The sequence below is a fragment of the Ipomoea triloba genome, chromosome 1 (genome assembly GCF_003576645.1).
Source record: "Ipomoea triloba cultivar NCNSP0323 chromosome 1, ASM357664v1".
Taxonomy (NCBI): Eukaryota; Viridiplantae; Streptophyta; class Magnoliopsida; order Solanales; family Convolvulaceae; genus Ipomoea; species Ipomoea triloba.
In genome coordinates this window covers 33,249,673-33,263,696 of record NC_044916.1, presented here as the reverse complement: position 1 = coordinate 33,263,696, position 14,024 = coordinate 33,249,673, and the positions used below count along the sequence as shown (strand labels likewise).

At 35.2% G+C, this 14,024-nt stretch overlaps 2 protein-coding genes across 2 annotated transcripts in view; one reads left to right on the top strand and one right to left on the bottom strand.

The window, feature by feature from the left end:
• Window positions 1-9,340, top strand: part of LOC116012769 — a 10,226-nt gene extending 886 nt beyond the window's left edge. The window contains exons 2-18 of the mRNA XM_031252428.1: window positions 108-179; window positions 354-436; window positions 1,323-1,421; window positions 1,990-2,105; window positions 2,214-2,332; window positions 2,932-3,002; window positions 3,611-3,722; window positions 4,354-4,493; window positions 4,678-4,836; window positions 4,913-5,016; window positions 5,375-5,550; window positions 5,813-6,002; window positions 6,455-6,554; window positions 7,679-7,847; window positions 8,199-8,281; window positions 8,640-8,716; window positions 9,022-9,340. Of these exons, the coding sequence (XP_031108288.1) occupies window positions 108-179; window positions 354-436; window positions 1,323-1,421; window positions 1,990-2,105; window positions 2,214-2,332; window positions 2,932-3,002; window positions 3,611-3,722; window positions 4,354-4,493; window positions 4,678-4,836; window positions 4,913-5,016; window positions 5,375-5,550; window positions 5,813-6,002; window positions 6,455-6,554; window positions 7,679-7,847; window positions 8,199-8,281; window positions 8,640-8,716; window positions 9,022-9,193 (2,042 nt within the window). The 3' untranslated portion in view covers window positions 9,194-9,340. The remainder of the gene's footprint in view (window positions 1-107; window positions 180-353; window positions 437-1,322; window positions 1,422-1,989; window positions 2,106-2,213; window positions 2,333-2,931; window positions 3,003-3,610; window positions 3,723-4,353; window positions 4,494-4,677; window positions 4,837-4,912; window positions 5,017-5,374; window positions 5,551-5,812; window positions 6,003-6,454; window positions 6,555-7,678; window positions 7,848-8,198; window positions 8,282-8,639; window positions 8,717-9,021) is intronic.
• A 424-nt stretch (window positions 9,341-9,764) lies between these two features.
• Window positions 9,765-12,921, bottom strand: LOC116024686 (organic cation/carnitine transporter 7-like). Its single transcript, XM_031265652.1, has 6 exons — window positions 12,760-12,921; window positions 12,353-12,657; window positions 11,649-11,886; window positions 10,737-11,223; window positions 10,373-10,575; window positions 9,765-10,074 (listed from the first exon to the last, which is right to left on the bottom strand). The coding sequence occupies exons 1-6, from the start codon at window positions 12,769-12,771 to the stop codon at window positions 9,847-9,849; spliced, it is 1,473 nt and encodes a 490-aa protein (XP_031121512.1). The 5' UTR covers window positions 12,772-12,921; the 3' UTR covers window positions 9,765-9,846.
• Between the last annotated feature and the right edge of the window lie 1,103 nt (window positions 12,922-14,024).

Below are 14,024 nucleotides of genomic sequence, written 5' to 3'. Positions count from 1 at the left end.
ACCCCCCCCCCCCCCCTTCATATTCTTAGTAATTAGTATGTTTAACACTTCCGGAAGCTTGTTTTTTAACCCTTGTACAGAACTTTTTGAAGTGATTATACTGACAGGTTATGTTGTACAGAATAAGGAGTTGCAATCAAAAATTCTTCAGTCAGGAAGTGTTCCGGAAAGTGTTCTTGGTAGGTTAATTCATGTTCTCTCTCTCTGTCTTTGTTTTTGTTTTTTTGTTTTTTTTTTTGTTGTTGTTGTTGTTGTTGTTGTTTTTTGTTTTTTTCCTCCTTTCTCTCTCTCTCTCTCTTGTTGTTTTGGGCTACAACTTACAATTCAATCCATTTTTTGGGGTTTATTTTCAGCTCTTGATAAAATAAAAAAACCTTTATACGAAAAGCATCCAATGGCAAAGTTTTCCTGGACTGTTACTGAAGAAACTGATACGGTAAGTTAATTTTCTGTTTAGGCTCTTGAAGCAATTTGGAATGTTTTAGATTTAGCTTGTTTTGGAGGAGGCCGTGGCTGATCTTTCCTTATCTTTTGTTGGTGTTAATAGGATAAAATGATAAATAATCTCTCTCCGTCACACACACACACACACACTTTAAAAAAGAATAATAATAAATTTTAATTATGCTTGTTAAAGTACTTTAATACATGTAGTACACTGTAACAGCAGGAAATTTAGGCATTGGTTGAGTATATATTTCCAGGTACATTCCATGAAGACGCTGAGAATGATGTATAAGCAGTATGATTGTGAAGCCATTGACAAATAGTGCATAATACTAGTGTTCTTTTGGGCACTGCTGTATTCAGGATTTCATATCTTATTTATTGGTGGTTCTATTTCACTTGTCTTTAGGGTTCTTTTTAACTGAAGGATTTATTGATCTTCAATGATGCATTCAATTACACTCTGATGCTGGAATTTCAACTGAACTATTTCCTAGAATTTCCTCTTATGAAGTTGTGTTGTGGGCTACTTCATTGTCTAACATGTGTGGTGGATTAGTGGAATGTCTTTCAAATATTTAGCTTCATTGGAGCTTGTTATACTTTGACTTTTACTTTGTGACCTATACTTCTTTAATCTTTAATATATCGGACCTACTGTAGTCCATAATTTTTGTTCTTGCCAAATTGATAAGTGACTGTTTTCTTTCTTTATATACTTATTTCTATTTACCCTTCATGGTATTTATTTCCTCAAACTGTTGGAACCTATGCCTTCTATATTTATTTCAACTTTTCAAGTGCTGAAACTAGAAAGTTTTTACACTTGTTTATTTTAGTGTACTTTCCTTGTTGAAAATGTGAAATAATTACAGGTAGAATGGTACAAAAGATGCCTGGATGTGCTAAACAATGTTGAAAATCTATCTCAAGGGAAGGATGCAGCCACCATCATTCAGAGCAAAGTTATGCAGGTATACTTGATTACTTGGTTGTGCATATGGAGACTCTATGTCCTTCCACCTTGCCTTTTGGCAGTGATGAGAAAAAGGGAATTCTTTATGGAGTGAAGTTTCAAGTCTTACTATGGTGTGTTAGGTTTAGTGCAAAACTGCAAACTGCGAATTTAGTTCATTTAGAAGTGATTTTAGTTCCTTTAAATTGACCATTGCAGAATGTAAATATATGGACATATGGCATATTCAAAGTAAAGGCTTGTTTGGCTCAACTTGAGCTTCTTAAGAAGCCTTTTTCAAGAAGTTCAAATGTTGGGGTTTATTGAAATTTGAAAAATTGAATTTTCCCTCTTATCTAGCCTTGAAAGTTCTTTTAAATTCTTAGTGTCTGGCCTAACTTCTGTTTTTTGGATTATATTAGGCCCAAACTAAGATGGGGTAAACAAGCACTAGTTATTTTCTTTAAAAGAAAACCAACTCATTTTAATTGAGCAATCATTTCAGTTTTAGAGTTAAGTTTATTCTATCATTTGAAGCACAATAAAAATAGACTGTTGAAATATTCTAACTTGCAATTCTTCTGAAGTTCTTGAAAGGGAAAAATGAAGATTTGCAGATTCTCTTTGATAAGGAGTTAAAATCTGGGGATTTTAGTGGTTTACATGAAGAATGTCTCACGGATACATGGATAGGAAATCACAGGTTCATTTTCTATTCCTGTTTGTGGCATGGTTGTTTGTATGTGCTTCTCACCTAACAGCTTTCTTTATGTTTACCACGATTCTTGACTCTGATGTATTTGGCTCTCAGATGGGCATTTATCGACTTGTCTGCGGGGCCCTTTACATGGGGGCCTGCTGTTGGTGGAGAAGGTGTTCGCACAGAACTGAGCTTACCAAGTGTAGAAAAAACCTTAGGTGCAGTTGCAGGTACTGCAGTGAAAGGATGCTTTCTGATTTAATTTTTTTTTTCTACTTTATGTGCATTTGACAATTTGATCTAGGCTTTGCTAACCAGCTTAAGTAATATTTTTGTGATATAAAGTTGGCAGAGATATCGTAAATGAGGGTGCAGTCTTTGTTTAGTTTGTTGTATTTACTGCTTTTTAAATCATATTTGTGGCCCTATTCTTTGAATTTTGGTTTCTTATTTTATTTTCCATGGAGAAGGATTTTAATAACTTGATGAATTAATCTGAAACCAAGGGTGCATAATCTGAACAATATTTTTGTTGAGAAATTCTTTTTCTTCAGAAAGGGTGTCCATAATGGCTTGACCTATTCCTAAAGCTGCAAGAATATATGGAATTAGTAAAATGCCATGAAATCTGTGATTCTTTGGTCTAATTGGTTACAAAAAAAAAGATTTACTTCTAAATTAGTACATCTATGTCAAAGTTGTAGCATTTCTAGTTTCCGCACTTCTATTAAATGCATTTTATGTAGACCTCAGTCTTTTGCAGAGCCTCTTATCCTTTTATGTCATTTCTATTTCTTTTTTCTTCTTAAATGTAATTTAATTGCACCAGAAATTTCTGAAGAAGAGGCTGAAGATATATTGCAAGAGGCGATACAAGAGAAGTTTGCAGTATTTGGTGATGTATGTTCTGGAAAGATCCAATCTTGCTTTTTTTTCTTTATTCATTTATTAATTTAATTAAAGAAAAGTTTTGGTGCTCATATTTTCTGAAGTTGCTTTGTTCTGCTAAAATGCTGTGAGGGCATTTTCATTTACTTCTTACATAGTTATAGTTATTTATAAATAACTAAATATTTTAGAAAGGTATAAGAGAAGAATGCCTGATTAAAGAAATATAATTTATTGGTTTTTGGGAGTAAGTGGCTTGCATGGCACATCTAGGACTTACGGAATACTGAAGATTTTGTTTAGGCTTGGCCTTTTCATCTCAATGTAGAGGTATATGGTAGGAAATTGTAGTCACTGCATGTATTGCTAGTAGACTAACAACTGAGTTACCAGGGCCAGAAAATAGTTTCCCAATTCAGGATCCTGCATACTATGCTGATAGATCACATATGCTGTGCTTGAATATAGGATTCGAACTAGCTGACTCTTCTGAGCTCCCATATGGTTTGCTCCTTTTTTATTTTATTTTATTTATTAATACTAATTCTTATGCAGGGGTTAGAAATTTAGGATAAATTTGGATATTAATGTTTCTATCATTTTCATCTTTGAAAATGCAGATGCAGAAAGATCATCAAGCCATAGATATCCTTCTTGCAGAAATTGACATATACGAGCTGTTTGCTTTCAAACATTGCAAAGGTAGGAGGGTTAAGCTTGCTCTTTGTGAAGGTAACTTTCTGTTCTCCACCTCAGTTATATATATATATAATTATTTTATGAATTGGAATTCTTTTCTGCCCTTTTCCTTGTACCTTATAGATTGTGTAGTTCAAGCTTCATGAAACCTGTGCTACTTCTTTCTGGTCTACTTTTTTTATTTTTTCCCCTATCAAATTTCTGTATGTTTGATTAAAATGTAATCCAATGGGGTCATGTATTCAGTATTTATGATGTTTACTGAATTGAAGCCCACCTAAATTGTTTTCCTTGAAAGTTGAAACTTGTTTCTATGCTTCAAAAGCCATGTAAAATGTTTTTTCTTTGTTCCATTGTTTCTTATACCTATATAACCCTCCTATCCATCTTAATCTGATTTAGTCACTCTCTCTCTCAAACTTCTTTCTTCTCTCCAAGCCCTCTTGTCACTCAACTTTCTTCCATCCGAGCCTTCTAACTGCCACTCAATCATTGTGCTTGTCTACGGTCAGAGAATCACTGTAGCACCACTAAGATGATCAGAGCTGACCACTGGATCTGGATGGAACTGCAGTTGTCAATGAATTTCATTATGTGAATGCTTGTTTTTGTCCCCTGATAGTGGCAGGGTAGGTAATGATTTATTTTGGAATTCTGATGCCAGAGCTTGATGAGAGAATGCGGGATTTGAAAAACGAACTACAGTCTTTTGAGGGTGAGGAGTATGATGAAAGCCATAAACAAAAGGCTGTGGATGCATTGAAAAGGATGGAGAATTGGAATTTATTCAGTGATACTAAAGAGGTGTGTCATTGGCTTTTATATATTTGCTCAGTCGTTTGAGACACTTGTTTGCTGAAATTTTATTCTGTAAAATTTTGAAAGTGCTTGCAATCTGGACCATATCTGCAAAATAGAGTTGTAATATTGGCACTTGAAAAAGGAAATTAATGACAATGAAGAAGTAACAAGGAATTTGATGCTGCAGGATTTTCAAAATTACACCGTAGCACGTGATACTTTCCTTGCACATTTGGGTGCTACCTTGTGGGGGTCAATGAGACATGTTATATCTCCTTCGCTTGCTGATGGGGCATTTCACTACTATGAGAAACTATCTTTTCAGCTGTTTTTTATCACAGAGGAGGTATGATAATTTTTTTTTATAATGTGAAATTGACAGTATTTCTTATGACTAATGTTTCCCCAAATTTAATCTGCAGAAATTTAGAAATGTTAAATTGCTGCCCGTTGACCTCAAGTCTATAATGGAAGGACTTTCAATGCTGAAATTGCCTTCTCAGAAAGTGATGTTCAGTCAACATATGTATGTGTTGGCTCCTTTTTCATTTGGATTCTCTCCTTTGCTTTTATAGCAGGTGACATTGTAAATGTTTGCCATTGACTTATTTGTCTTCTCCCTGTTTGGTCTAACCTCTTTGAATTTTCTCTTACATTACCCTATGTTATCCCTGCAGATGTAGAAAGTAGAAGTCCTATATTTCCCCCTAACTCCTCCACCAAAATAAATAAATAAATCCCCATCCCTAAAAACTATGAAAAGGAGAGAATGCTCTTTCTTTGTGTATGTTGCATGAACCTTGTGGGCAGTTTGTTCATATGCTCTTTCTTTGTGGATGTGCTTATGTCTGTAATATTTTCATCATTTCACCTAACACTTGTAGGTTATCTCTGTCTGAAGATCCTGCTTTGGCAATGGCTTTTTCTGTGGCTAGAAGAGCTGCTGCTGTCCCTCTGTTACTGGTTAATGGAACATACAGGAAAACTGTCCGTTCCTATCTTGATTCTTCCATTCTCCAACATCAGTTACAACGATTGAATGATCATGGTTCTTTGAAAGGTTTGTTTCACGAAATGTGTATTTTTGGTGTGTTTTGTTTTTCCTTGATTTCCCAAGATATGGTGAAGAACCAACCTTGCCCTGGTTGTCTTGACAAATTTAAGTTGTACATGTGCATGGGTATCTATAATAAATTAATAGGCATGGCTCATAAATTATAAATATCTTTAGGTTTATTTATTTGGGGGGGTTTGGCGGTCATGGCTGATATTACACTTGTAAGTATAGTTACTGACTTGCTGTCAATTCTTTGATGATGCAGGGTCACATGCACATAGCAGGTCGACTCTCGAAATCCCTATTTTTTGGTTTATTCATGGGGAAACATTGTTAGTTGACAAGCATTACCAAGCAAAGGCACTATCCGATATGGTTATTGTTGTTCAGTCAGAATCATCATCATGGGAAAGTCATCTGCAGTGTAATGGGAAGTCACTTAAGTGGGACTTGAGGTTATATTTTAAATCTATGATGATATTTGGCATAGATAGTAGCAGCATTATTTTGAATCTAAAATTAATGGCATAGATAGGAACGAATTATTATGAATCTATGATGCATTTATAATTGGTATAGATAGCAAATTATTTTCTGACAATGCATATTTGGAATCCTATGCTCTGTCTAAAGTCGTTTTAAGTATATGCAGGTTGTTTTGAAGTAATTAATTTAGAATCATTAATTTATTGTGTTAACACTCGGTGCATTCACATTGTATAATCACCATTTTGATATCAGTTTGGTAAAAACTAAAAAGATAGAAATATCATGACCACAGACTGTATCATCCTTCATCCTGAGCACTTATATTTTGCTTTTGCCTCAGATAAAATATTGTTCTCATTCTTGAAAGCAGTATTAATTATAGTACTCATTTAGCCTTTTTCTTCCCATGGTCTGTCAGGAGGCCTATAAAGGCTGCTTTAGCTGCTGTTTCTGAACATCTGGCAGGAATACTTCCTCTCCATCTTGTTTACAGTCAAGCCCATGAAACTGCAATTGAGGTTTGCCTTCCATGGGATGTTAATTTATGTTTCCTCCATGATTACCTGATAATTTAAAGCTTTTCAGGATTTGTTCATTTTTAAGCTCAAATGCTAATCAAGTGCCTTATGCTTGTAGAAATCTTAAACATTTGACTCATGAATCTTCTCTCTATCTCTCACACTCTCTTCTCCATCCTCCCTACTTTTCATGCTTGTTTAAAGAACTAATGTGTCTGCTATTTTCTTAAATTGCCAATATTATGCATTCTTGTTAATTTTATTTTGTTGGAAAAAGTATATTTTATTGAAAAGGAGAGAAATTACAATCTAGAAGACAAGGAGGGAAAATTCTCTTTTTTTCCCAAGGTTCATTGTGTGAGAGGAAAAATCAGCATAGGATTCTGCTAATATCTTTTCCTATTTCAATAACCCATCATAATCCTTGAGTTTGGTCTCTTATACTCATTGATTATTGAGTTGTATACTTATTACGTTGTCATAGGTGTAGACTTTATCCATCTAAGGGAACTCCTTTGTCTACATTACTCTTTATGGTTCTTTATTGTTATAAAATTGATCACAATTTTTGTAGTATTTGATTAAATCATTTTATTGTAAAAGCAGTGAGTTGAATTATTGGTTTTTTAAGTTGATACAATGGATGGACATATCTGTCTAATTTGACATGAAGTGTTTTCACTCCTTTGAACAAGTCAACATCTAGACATCCAGGTACACACTTCTATGACCACAGATAGAAGATAAATGGTCACAGGCAACTCATGCCTTGTGAGGAGATGACAAATATTGGATATCTTTAGACAGACCCTTTCAAGTTGACCTTTACTTCTCTGCTTATTTAAAGACTAGAAAACGTCTGTGCAATGTGTTCTAATTGAATACTTTTTTCTTTTTTTTTTCTTTTTTTTTTTTAAAATTTTGTGATCAACTTTTGACACTAGAAAATGCCAATGCATGCTTATTTTGTGAACCATTCAGGTCAATTTATCTCTAGCCATATCTAATATAACATGCAATTTCTTCCATGCATCCTAATTTAGCCTTTAACTGGAGGATCATGTGCCACTGAGTTGGGTTTTTTCTACTTAACTCAATCTTATTAGTGTCTGGTTTTTTAACAGGATTGGATATGGTCAGTGGGTTGCAACCCGTTGTCCATCACTTCTCAAGGCTGGCACACCTCAAGATTTCTGTCTGATACTATTGCTCGAAGTTATATACTCACAGCTCTTGAGGAATCAATTCTACTTGTCAACTCAGCTATTAGCCGCCTTGTCAGGGAGAAGACGTGTATCCTTCAATCATACTATCATAGATCAATTTCCCATGTTTATTATCTTTACTCACTGAAATTCAGCTACACTGCATTGTGTTTAGTTGGAGATTTGTAGTTGCATTTTTGACATGTTACGAACTGAAAGCATGCCAATGATTAAGGTACTTGTATCCTTGGCTAAAATACCATGGCTAGTAGTTAGACATTTCTTATCTGTGATATAACTTGTATCCTTGGCATATGTTGACTAGGTCCAGAATCCAAAAGCATAATTTTCAAAATATTTGTCCAAGAAATTATTGTATACTCTTTGCCCTTTAAAATTGTAAATGCCATCTACATTTGTTCTACTTAACATGAAACAGCAGAGCGGACTTTCAAGCCGTTTAAGTCTCAAGAGCGTGAGTTATTGAACAAATACAATTATGTTGTCAGCTTGTGGAGAAGGGTAAGCAAAGCACAGTTTTAGCTTTCTTTTCCACACTGGAGAGTTTTACAGTTCTGCATACTCTAGTGTTGCATATAGCCGTATATAGAATGCAATTAAAAATTTTCATGTTCCCAGACTCCCACTTCCTTGCAAAATATGAAACTAGATGGTGCTACAAGAGCTTATAAATAAATTCCAAGGCATCCTCTAAACTCATCTATTGGTCATTTCATATAAGAATGTCTAACCTCTGTTATGTGAAAAATCTTTTGGGTAAAATGCTATTTTCTTCTGATTAATAGTATCATGTTTGCTGATATTTGGTACACAGTATGGATCTCTCTCTCTCTTGCTCATGATTTGAGTCTCTTTTCAGATTTCAAGTGTTTCAGGGGAACTTCGATATACAGATGCATTGGCACTTGTGCACACCCTAGAGGATGCATCAAAAGGGTTAGCTTCTCTCCTTTGCTTGTATTTACTGATATGTGACCAATTTTTGTGAAGAAGACCAGTATTCAATAAATTTTTCAGTTTTTTTGGTCCCTGAACATGAATGAATTTGAAGCTATAGAGCTATATGATGTAAATATGTAGTCTGTCCTCCCTTTATAGATCAATTTATAATCACTGGAAATTCCACATAATCCTCAATGATTAATATATACTCCGTATTTTTTTGCTATGGATTCAGCTTGTAGTGCACCTACATTCTGTTCTCTTGCTTTGTTCATTAAGAAAGTGCTCTCATTTTGCAGGTTTGCTGAATATGTAAATGCCACTCTTGCCAGTCTCCATCCAATTCATTGCACAAGGAACCGGAAAGTTGATGTTGAGTTTGACATGACAACCATACCTGCCTTTCTGGTCGTCCTCTTCATTCTGTGGTTTGTTTTGAGGCCAAGAAGACCAAAGCCTAAGATCAACTGAGGTTTTTCTTCCTATGCTGATAATTAGTTAGTTATCATAAATGGCTAACTGGCAACTTGTGACAAAGCCCAACTCTGACTGCAGGAAAAATTTTGATTCCAAAACAGTGATATTTTTTCTAGTGCCCTCTATTTATTTTGATCATAATCTGAGTCTTTTCTCTCTTTCCCTTGTTATTCTGATTCATCTGAAAAGGTCCAGAATGGCAAAATTTGAAAAACAAATATGCGTAACACACATTATGGTCCACACATTTGTGTGAATCATAAATAAAAAGTGCATTTTTAATTATTAAAAGTACATTATATATATAGTCAGTTTTGGGCTTAGCTTGTAGAGAACCTTTTGATTTGGTTATAATAGATTCACATTGTTAAAAAAAAAAAGTACATTATATATATAAAGTACTCCGTACATTATTTGAAAGGACATGATTTTTTTTATATATAATTAAATAATAGTACACAAATAATATACTTTTAATGTATTAAAAATATATATTTTATTTATGGTCCACACAATTATATGGTCCATACAATAATTTGCCATGAAAAACAGGCAGGCAGCAATATGCAAATCAAACACGAATACATTTTATTAGATTATTACTGAGAAGCGTAGCACGCAGTTTTTGAATAGTCGGAAACAAATGTTCATGAAGCAACCACCGTATCACTAAGTTGCTGGCCCTTGGTTTCCGTCCGGAAAAGCAGAACACAAAGTCCTGAAACAACTGCTATAACCTCAAATAAAAGTATGGCAGCCATTATTTCACACCCCGAAATAAATTGAACAGCAACAATAGGACAGATCATGCCCGCAATTCGTCCAACAGCGTTGGCAACTCCAGAACCAGTTGTCCTGACGGAGGTAGGATATATCTGCAGACAAGAAAACAAATAAACACCTACTGTTTATTGACATTCATCTAAAGCCACGTGAAAATCTAGCATATGCATATCCAAATTTGGAGTATGGTTACATGCACTCGGATTGGTACTCTATGCTAATGTAGCAGGGATGGAGTTGGTTGCTTCAACCACCGCAACCATATTGTCTCGCTCACCACATCAGCATTAAGTGTAAATATGAGTTCAAGTACCTCTCACTTCGCCAGCTTAACTTTTCATATCAGAATAAAAAACGCATTACTATCCAAAAATAAAATAAAATTATTACCTCAGGACAATATATAACAGTAATTGTGAATGTTCCAAGAAAACACATACGAGCTCCAGATAATAAGAGAGTAGTTAAAGCTTCATCCTGCTGTAAAACAAGTGGTAAAAGAAATAGGAAGCCCAATGCATACATAAACACCATTGAGAATTTTCGACCTATTTTGTCCACAAGGACTGCTGCTAAAATAAGACCAGGAACCTCTGCATACAAAAACTTTTCATTAAAAAATAAACGAAAAAAGAAACTGAAAGTGGCCAACAGTCACTGCTTTGCAATTAACTGCAACTGAAACACGAGAAAGGTTAGATGAGATAAGCAGCAGTGGCATGAGGTATTCAAACAGAAACCAACAAAAGCGTACCTGCTAGACTGGTGAAAAAGACATCTCTATAGAGGCTAGACCCGTCATTTGAGTCTGAAATAGTTGACATGCAGCTAGTTTGGTCACTGCTAAGCTCTGAGGTCATCAGAACAACCCCATAATATAGAAATGCATTCCCAAAATATTGCACCCATATGAGAAGGGTAGTTCCTATCAAACTGGATGAAAAAATTGAAAACAGAGATGAAAATCCGGCTTTATATCTAGCATAGCTGTTGTTTTGCTTGGGTAATAATGCTTCTTGATTGACCACAGTCATTTGCTCACAAACAAGCATTCCAACCGGAAGTTTTGTCTGATTGACTTCAGCTATCCTTTGTAAAATGCTATGAGCATCTTTTATCCTACCTATGGTACATAAATACCTAGGAGATTCTACCGAAAACCCATAAAAGGCAACTGCTGCAAAAGATGGTAAGGATGACAGTACAAGCAACCACCTCCAACCCAATCCTGGCATAACAACCTACAACAAATATTAAGCATGTGCATAAGCTTTATTCACCAGGATATGCATGTGCAGAAATAGATACGGAGTCAAGGGGTTCCCCTACATGCATACTTCACTACTTAAGAACCAAAAATAGAATAGGGACAAGAAATAAAGCCTAGATTACAATATAGCATTAACCAGAAGAGAGTTACCAAATAACTTGGAAACTGAAAAAGCCTGATGATTCATGAAGGATGTAGGGCACTCATATTAGCTGAGTTTCTAAGAGAGGCAGCTGTATAAGCTTTATCACACATGGGTTGGAGACAGGAAACACTTATATTATAAGTTCAATGTGAATCAGAAGTATCAAGCACCAAAAAAAAACCTCAGGCAGATTGCTCAGAGCTGCATTAAGCACAAGATCTATGTAAATACTGGCTATCCGGTGCACATACCCATGCCAAAATAGCCTCAAGAATTGTCCCAACTGTCCAGAAAGTTGAAAAGATAACCATCCACATGCCGCGGTTTTTTGGAGGTACAAATTCAAGAAACCAACACAAGTATACAGACCCGCCACCCAGGCCGGTACCAACCAATGCACGAAGAACGAGCAAGGATGTATAATTCGGGGAAAATGAGCTTAAAAGAGCAAATATGGTAGTCACAATTGCTATGCTCAGCATAGTCTTCCTGTATGCCAAATGAAAGTAAACCATTGTTAATGTTAGGTACCAGACAAATTAAGTAAACATTATCCTGTAAAACAAGACAAAAGTGTAATGAAATGTCATCTACCTTGTTTACAAACAGACTTAATTTGTATATTCAGTTTATTGTGTACTTGAGAATAAGGTGAAGCACTTTTTCTATCATACTTCTTAATCATTCCCATTGTTCAGTAAATAAAAACCTTGGTCACACATTTAGATACAGACGTATTAGGGCAAACCAGTTTATCTAATGGTTTCTCTCAGATCCAAAACCATTGTTGCAGATCAGATATACATACAGGATGCAAATGATGATTAGAGCATCTATATTTTAGTGTGACTGTATAATCATCTTACTGGTTCATAGATCAAACAAGCAATTAGCTACTCAAGTAATGCAAAAACGCATAAAGATAAAGACGAGTATATGAAATGAGGAAACTAGCCTTCTTCCGAAATTATCGGAGAAGACGCCCCAGGAATAAGCTCCGATCAGCATGCCGGCGAACACGACGGTGGTGATTAAGCCTTCCTCGGCGGCGGATAGTCCCCATAGAGACTTAACAGAGGGGCCAATAAACGACAAAAGCATCACTTCCATGGCGTCCATAAGGTATCCCAGCCCTGCATATGCAAGCACCGAATACTGGAATCTCCCAAACTCCGCCGCAGAAAGCGCCTCGTCGATCGAATAGTAAACGCCGGCATCGTCTCCTCCCGGTCCGTGAACCTGCTGCGGCACCACATCCTCCTGTACATTAACAACACCGCAAAAACTCAATCAACAAAATCAACCGTTACTACTATCATCAATTCATCATCTACTACCACGAAGTTTCTCGAAGAACATTACCACATCAATCATGCTGAAAACGCTTGGTATGATAGTTGTAGCATCTGACAAGAGAAGCGAGAGAATAGGAATCAGTCAGTGTCTCAGTGATAGTCCAAAGAAGTATACGAGTACTCTTCGTATAAGTATTTCAATGGCCGATGATTAGGTGATTGCTTAATTAAGTAATTAATAAAAAAATGTTAGTTATTCCTTTAAATAACAAATAAAATGTAATGATTGTATGTTGACAAATATGGATTTGCTCCCAAAATGCTTCCGCCAGTCACATGATTTTAGGCAGCTTCTCACGACATTTCCCCTACGTGGCGCTGCTTCATTTGAACAGCACATAATCCTCACTACTCATTTACGTGCTTGTCCTTCCCACTCAAATTACTTCCTTTTGCAAATTAAATTCCTCTTTCGTAACTGAATTGTGTTATTTAACTTGAGTGCAGATATTACAATGTAATAGAGATAGAGTTAGTTGTATTCAAAATAAAATTTGAGGGCAGATTTGTTTGGCAGAAAAATGTTTTTCTTAAATTTGAAAAAAATCGACTTTTTCTTTGTTTAACTTATATAAAATATTTTTTTTTGAGGAAATATAAAATATTTTATAAGAATGAGGAAAATATTTTTCATGGCCTCAAAATATAATCGATTAATTTGGTAAATTGATTAAGAATCCATTTACTTTTTTAATGTGGAACAATTTTTATTCCGTCGACCACTACTCGAGGATAAACTCAACTCCAAACCAATAATTTTTTGGTATGAAAATCATATTTAACTCATTCGGTCATCCTTTCGAAGGTTTAAATTTAATGTTAGTTAATTTTCCTAACAAATTGTATTTTGGTTTGGTGAGAATTTGAATGAAATGAAAATTTAGTACGAAATTGATTGAATGGACGCATTTAAATTTCAGAACTCGTTTTTGTTCTTTCCCAAAAAAAATAAATAAATAAAAATTTGTGTACCTCCATGCCTAGTCCCCCATGGCCCCACGCACTGTTTTCAATCGTCATTTTCTAAACGTTTTCTAAAATACTGGGAGACAACATAATTTATTAAATTTTCCTTTTCCATTCGATCATATCATATAGGATTATAGCTTATCACTTATCAGTACGTGAGGCTATTACTCGTCCCACGTCCTCAACCGTACTCGCGCATCGCCACTCAACACATGTCACGTGTTGATTTCCCTAGTCTGGCACCATCGAACATGAAAGATAAAATTCTTTCATTTCTAAACAAGACTATTTTATTCGTGTAAT

Coding starts and splice junctions, on each gene's coding strand:
- LOC116024686 (XM_031265652.1), bottom strand. Junction 11,887..12,352: donor TCCGATAATTTCGGAAGAAG/GCTAGTTTCCTC, acceptor TTTGGCATACAG/GAAGACTATGCTGAGCATAG. Junction 10,576..10,736: donor CTTTTTCACCAGTCTAGCAG/GTACGCTTTTGT, acceptor TTTTGTATGCAG/AGGTTCCTGGTCTTATTTTA.